The 6,180-nt window shown below is 48.3% G+C and overlaps 1 protein-coding gene across 1 annotated transcript in view; it reads left to right on the forward strand.

The window, feature by feature from the left end:
* The first annotated feature begins 3,282 nt into the window (after positions 1–3,282).
* Positions 3,283–6,180, forward strand: part of LOC122547778 (zinc finger protein 664-like) — a 7,295-nt gene continuing 4,397 nt past the window's right edge. Inside the window, exon 1 of the mRNA XM_043686361.1 lies at positions 3,283–3,703. Within this exon, the coding sequence (XP_043542296.1) occupies positions 3,283–3,703 (421 nt within the window). The remainder of the gene's footprint in view (positions 3,704–6,180) is intronic.

Genomic DNA, 6,180 nt, shown 5'->3' on the forward strand with positions numbered 1-6,180 from the left:
GCTCCTTTCCACTGAGGCTGTGCCCCAAACGCCAGGCAATTCACAGATTGAAAAAAACATGTTATTTATATTCTGAGAGTTAACAATGGTTACCCATCTCCCCACACCCCTTCTCCATACATCTTAAGCACAGGTATAGCTACCCCCAATCCAAAACCAAAAGGACAGCAGTAAAAAAACAGGCCCCACACAATGTGTAACTGACCGATATACTAAATAATTCCAGTTTTTTGTCAAGGCAGTGCGTATAAAGCCGATAACTACAAAAAAAGGGGCAAAAAAGTAGCATTGTTTGTAATGATGTCCCTCCCTCCTTCACCCCAACTCGATTTCTTTAATTCAGAGAATTCGCAAAGTCCTTTGCCTTTTCTGCTGAATCAAAATTATATACCGTCCCTCCATGAGAGAAACGGAATACGGTCAGGGACCTCAAGGAATATTGTATGTTCAGATCCCTTAATTTTCTCTTAACTTCATCAAATGCCCTTTTCTTAATCCAGGCTCCTGAGAAGTCCTGGAAATATATTATTCTTGACCCTTTGTGCATTAAAGCCTGTGGATCTCTTTCCAGTCTTCTTGCTGTTTCAATCACGAACTGTTTTTCTTTATAATGCAGGAGACGCACTAGGACCACGCGTGGCTGCGGGTCCGACCCGGACCTGCGCATTTCGATCCGGTGGGCCCGCTCCACATTCAACAGGCCTGACTCCAACTCCAGCCCCAGGAATCCAATAAGGTCTTCGCCTTCCTCGCGTTCCGGAAGACCCACGAGCTGTAAGATATTTCTTCTACTTTAGTTTTCCAGGTCGTCCACTTGCTCCTGAAGGAACCGAACCTGGTCTTCCAGCGTTTGGATCCTTCCTCCTGAGACCTCCGCCGCGGTCTCCGATGCCACGGTCCTCTCCTCTGCTGCCTATTCTCTTCGGGCCAACATTTGAATTTCCTGCTCCATGCGTTTCCAGCGTGGCAGATAGTGGTTCCACCGCTGCTTCAATCTTTTCTCAGAGTTTGGCAAAGGGTCTGCCATTAAATCCAAAGGGGCTGCCCTGGGAGTTTGAGCAATGGCTCCAGGCACCCCCGATGCTGTAGGGGAGTGCCTGCCTGCTGCACCCCTGTCGGCCCCTTTCCTTCATTTGCTTTCATTCCGGTCCTAAAGCTGTCAAACCACAATTATAGCAGCTCCAGACGTTCAGTAAATTTATATTAGCAATTTTTTTCTCCTACGGATGGTTGATGAGGTGGGGGGAGGGGTAAAAGTCCACCTTGCCGGGGGTATTGCACAGAGCGCAGCACAGCAGACCACTGAAACACCGCCATCTTGGATTTCCAAGAAAATGGATTTAAGACCAGTACAGAACAGCTACAGGGTCATACAGCACAGAAACAGACCCTTCTGTCCAACTAGTCTGTGCTGATGCAAACCCAACTAGTCCCATCTGCCAGTGATTGGCCCATATACCTCTGAACCTTTCCTATTCATGTACATTTCCAAATGTCTTTTAAACATTTTCACTGTACCTGCAAACACTACTTCCTCTGGTCACCCATTCCACACACAAACCACTCTCTGTGAGAAAAAAGTGGAGCTCTTCATGTCGTTTTAAAATTTCCTCCTCTCCCCTTCAAAATTTGCTCCCTAATCTTGAAAGCCCCACCCTCGGGAAAGGACACCTGCCTTTCACCTCATCTTTACCCTTCATGATATTATAATCCTCCATAAGGTCACCTCTCAATCTCCTCTGCTCCAGTGAAAGAAAGCCTTGTCTATCCACCTGGCTGTAGGTCTATTCATATTCAGTTATGATGTGTTCAATGTTGGTGCAGGCTCAAATGGCCAACTCCTGCTCCCAATTCTCTCACTCTGTGTCCAGGACAGCATTAGTAGATTGGGAAAGGGGAGGGATAGATATCTTGTTTGTTTTTATTTTTAAAATGCCCTTGATTCCCACAAATAAAATCAACAGGTACAAGTACAGCACATGCAGTATTCCTCATTGCAGCTTCAAGGTTTTGTGTCCTCTTCTTCCACGTTGGCTCCAGCACATTCGGCTTCCTTCCCCCACCCCCCTCCCCATCCCCGCCCTGAGCTGTTGATGCTTCCATTGTTTATAAAATCAAGAGCGGGATGGATAGGGTAAATAGACAAGGGCTTTTCTCTGGGAGTGTAGAACTATAGAGTAATAGGTTTAGGGTGAGGTGGCCCGGGAAGGGGGCGAGGAATTTAAAAGGAACCTAAGGGGCAATTCATGCAGAAGATGGCGCGTGTAAGGAAAGAGCTGCCAGAGGAAGTAGTAGATGCGGGTATGACACACTTAAAAGGCATCTGGATAGGTTTATGAATAGGAAGGGTTTAGTGGGATATGGGCCAAATGCTGGCAAATGAGACCAGATTCAGTGAGGATATCTGGTCAGCATAGACCAGTGGACCAAAGGACCTGTTTCTGTGCTGTATATCGAAATGACTCTGGTTTGCCACGCCAGTCTGTTCAATTTCTCTCTGGTGTTATAGTCTTAATGTCTCATTCTAAAACTCCCCCACCCCTGTGGGGGCACGTTAACCATTTTGTGTCTGATTGATTGCCAAGAAGTTGCATTGCAGGTTCATCCTGAATTTACACACTATATTTTTACCTCCAAAAATCAGACCTGCTCACTCTCAACAGTATCCCAATGTCGTGGAAGATATTAAATTTCAGGTGGAGATATCCAAAATTCAGAGAGGTGTCAGTTGTGACTGTTTTGCTCTTCCGTCCCTGTCAGATCCTGAATCAGCACTTTCAGGAGAATTAGAATGGAGTGAGAACAGAGGGAGAGAGAGAAGGATGGTGCTTTCAGTTTTGTGGAATAACAAAATAAAAGAATGTTCTGCAGAAAGTAGAATTGCTTGTTCTGAATTTCTACCCTGGACTGACAGTGATGACTTTTGTAATCTCTTTTCAGAATATTTGATCTGAAGATGAAGTTTCAAAATCAACAGATGAAAGGCTTATGCCTGAACCATTGACTCTCCTGCTCCTCAGATGCTGCCTGACCTGCAGTTTTCTACTCTGATTCTCCAGCATTTGTGAGTCACTCAATCCATCAGGACTGCAACAATTTTCAACTGTGATCCAATTGGTTCTTGTTTCAGTAAGTTTTCAGCATCATTGGGACTGGAAGAGAGACCCTACTGTTGCAGCAACGCACTGAGTGTGGAGCCTGAAACAGTTATCTGGCCTGGAAAGAGGAATTCAAGGCAGGGAGGGGACATACACGCGTTTGTGTGCAACTGTAGCTTCGGCCATGGAGAAACCATGGAAGTGTGGCGACTGCGGGAAAGGCTTCCGTGTCCCATCTGCCCTGGAGACACATCGGCGCAGTCACATCAGGGAGAAGCCATTCTCCTGTCCTGAGTGCGGGAAGGACTTCAGTGATTCCTCCGCCCTGCTGAGGCACCGGCGGGTGCACACAGGGGAGAGGCCCTTCAGCTGCCATGAGTGCAGGAAGAGCTTCAGCGATTCCTCCGCCCGGCTAAGGCACTTGCGGGTTCACACAGGGGACAAGACCTTAAGCTGCCTCAAGTGTGGGAAGGCCTTCAGCGATTCCTCCGCCCTGATGAGGCACCAGCGGGTGCACACAGGGGAGTGGCCCTTCCGCTGCCCCGATTGTGGGAAGGTGTTCACTCGCTCCTCCCACCTCGTGATTCACCGGCGGGTCCACACCGGTGAGAAGCCCTTCCCTTGCCCCAAATGTGGGAAGGCCTTCAGCGATTCCTCTGACCTGCTGGCCCACCGGCGGGTCCACACCGGCGAGAGGCCATTCACCCGCTCTGTCTGCGGGAAGTGCTTTACACGCTCTTCCGACCTGCTGAAGCACCAGCGGGTCCACACTGGGGAAAGGCCCTTCAGCTGCTCTGCGTGCGGGAAGGGCTTTACCCAGGCCTCCCACCTGCTGACACACTGGTGGGTCCACACTGGGGAGAGGCCATTCACCTGCCTCGAGTGCGGGAAGGGCTTTGCTGTCTCTTCCACTCTACTGACGCACCAGCGGGTCCACACTGGGGAGAGGCCGTTTGCCTGCCCCAAGTGTGGGCAGAGGTTCACAATGTCCTGCAGCTTGAACAAGCACCAGCGGAGGCAGCAATGCTCCTAACAATCAGATTCTGCCGGTAACGCTGCTGAGGGTCACCCCCAGGACTGAACCTCCTGCCCTTTCTGACAGTGGGGGTAGTGGAAGAGTTGGTAGGCTTTTTTGTTTTCTACTGGGGGAGTGGGGGGGGGGGGGAAGGGGGAGTGGTGGCTCAGTGGTTAGCACTGCTGCCTCATAGCGCCAGGGACCCAGATTTAATTCCATCCTCAGGGTGACTGTCTGTGTGGCGTTTGCATGTAATTCCCCCCTGTGTCTGCGTGGGTTTCCTCTGCATGTTGCAGTGTCTTCCCAAAGTCCAAACGTGCGCATGTTTGGGCGAATTGGCCAAGCTAAATAGTCCCATAGTGTTCATGAATGTGTAGGTGTGGTACATTAGTTAGGGGTAAGTGCAGAGTGATAGGGTAGGAAAATGTGTTTGGGTGAGTTACTCTTCAAAGGGTCGCCCTGAACTTGTTGGGCAGAAGGGCCCGTTTCCACACTGTAGTGGCTCTATGTTTCTATGAACCTTGCTTCCAGTGGGTGCTGCTGCTCATTGAGCCCAAGACCCGCACAAACCTACGACCACAAGACCATTGGAGCAGAAGTTAGATATTTTGTCCCATCGAATATGCTCCACCATTTATTAGAGACAAAATAAAAAACTGCAGATGCTGGAATCTAAAATAGACAAACAGGAGGCTGGGCACAACAAGGCAGGCAGCACCAGGAGGTGGAGAAGTCAGCATTTCAGGTATTACCCCTCAGGACTGAAGAAGGGTTCTACCCGAAACGTTGACATCTCCATCAGAAATGATTTATCAGGATGTTGTTAGAACTAGAGGGCATAGGTTTAGAGTGAGAGGGGAAGGATTTAAAAAGGACCTTAAGGGAAAACTTTTCATGCAGAGTGTGGTGCATGTATGGAATAAGATGCCAGAGGAAGTGGAGGAGGCTGGTAGAATTACAGAATTTAAAAGACATTTGGTTGGGGACATGAAGAGAAAAGGTTAGAGGGATTTGGGCCAAGTGCTGGCAAATGGGACTAGATTAATTTAGAATATCTGGTCAGCGTGGACGAGTTGGACTGAAGGATCTAGTTCTGCGCTGTACCTCTCTATGACTACTGGTCCTGATGTAAGTTTAGAATTGAGTACCTTTGAATAATTCAACCTTGTTGATTTCACCTCCTGGAAGGTTTCAAATGAACCCCTCCAAGCGATATGATTTAACTATGCCGAGTTGGATAAAGTATCCCATCAAGTTCAACATGAATGCGCAGTTGAAGAAGTTGAAGTCAGAAGTCACACAACACCAGGTTACAGTCCAACAGGTTTATTTGAAATCCCAAGCTTTGGGAGCATTGCTCCTTCATCAGTGCTGCTCCTTCATCACTTCACCTGATGAAGGATCAGTGCTTCGAAAGCTCATGAGTTCAAATCAATCTATTGGGATTGTCACCTGGTGTTGTGTGACTTCTGACCTGTCCACCCCCAGCACCTCCACATCAGAGTTGACGAATGAGATCAGATTTTATTCAGCATGATTTAGTGAGATATTCATCTGGATGTCCTTATGACTGAAACATCGATTCTCCTGCTCCTCGGGTGCTGCCTGACCTGCTGTGCTTTTCCAGCACCACACTCTCAACTCTGATCTCCAGCATTTTCAGTCCTCACTTTTTCCTGGTTCATGTGGAAACTCAACACTGTCAGAGTTACAAAGAGGCGCCAGTCATCGAGTACTATAGCACAGAGACAGGCCCTTCAGCCCAAACCGGTCCATGCTGACCAAAATGTTTGTCAACACTAACCTCATTTCCCTGCACTTGGCCCATATATTTCTAAAGCTTTCCTATCCATGTATTTGTTGAAACGCCTTTTCAATTTTGTTAATGTACCTGCTTCAACCACCTCCACTGGCAGCTGTTTCCCCAGGCGAACTACACTCTGTAAATATTTTGCCCCACATCTTTTCTTCCATCTTTCTCCTCTCACCATAAAAACGCGTCCTTGCTCTTGAAATCCTCCCCCGAGGGAAGAGACAGCTACCGTTAACCCAACTCTACCCCTCATG

Source organism: Chiloscyllium plagiosum, unplaced genomic scaffold, assembly GCF_004010195.1.
Source record: "Chiloscyllium plagiosum isolate BGI_BamShark_2017 unplaced genomic scaffold, ASM401019v2 scaf_14916, whole genome shotgun sequence".
Lineage (NCBI taxonomy): Eukaryota > Metazoa > Chordata > Chondrichthyes > Orectolobiformes > Hemiscylliidae > Chiloscyllium > Chiloscyllium plagiosum.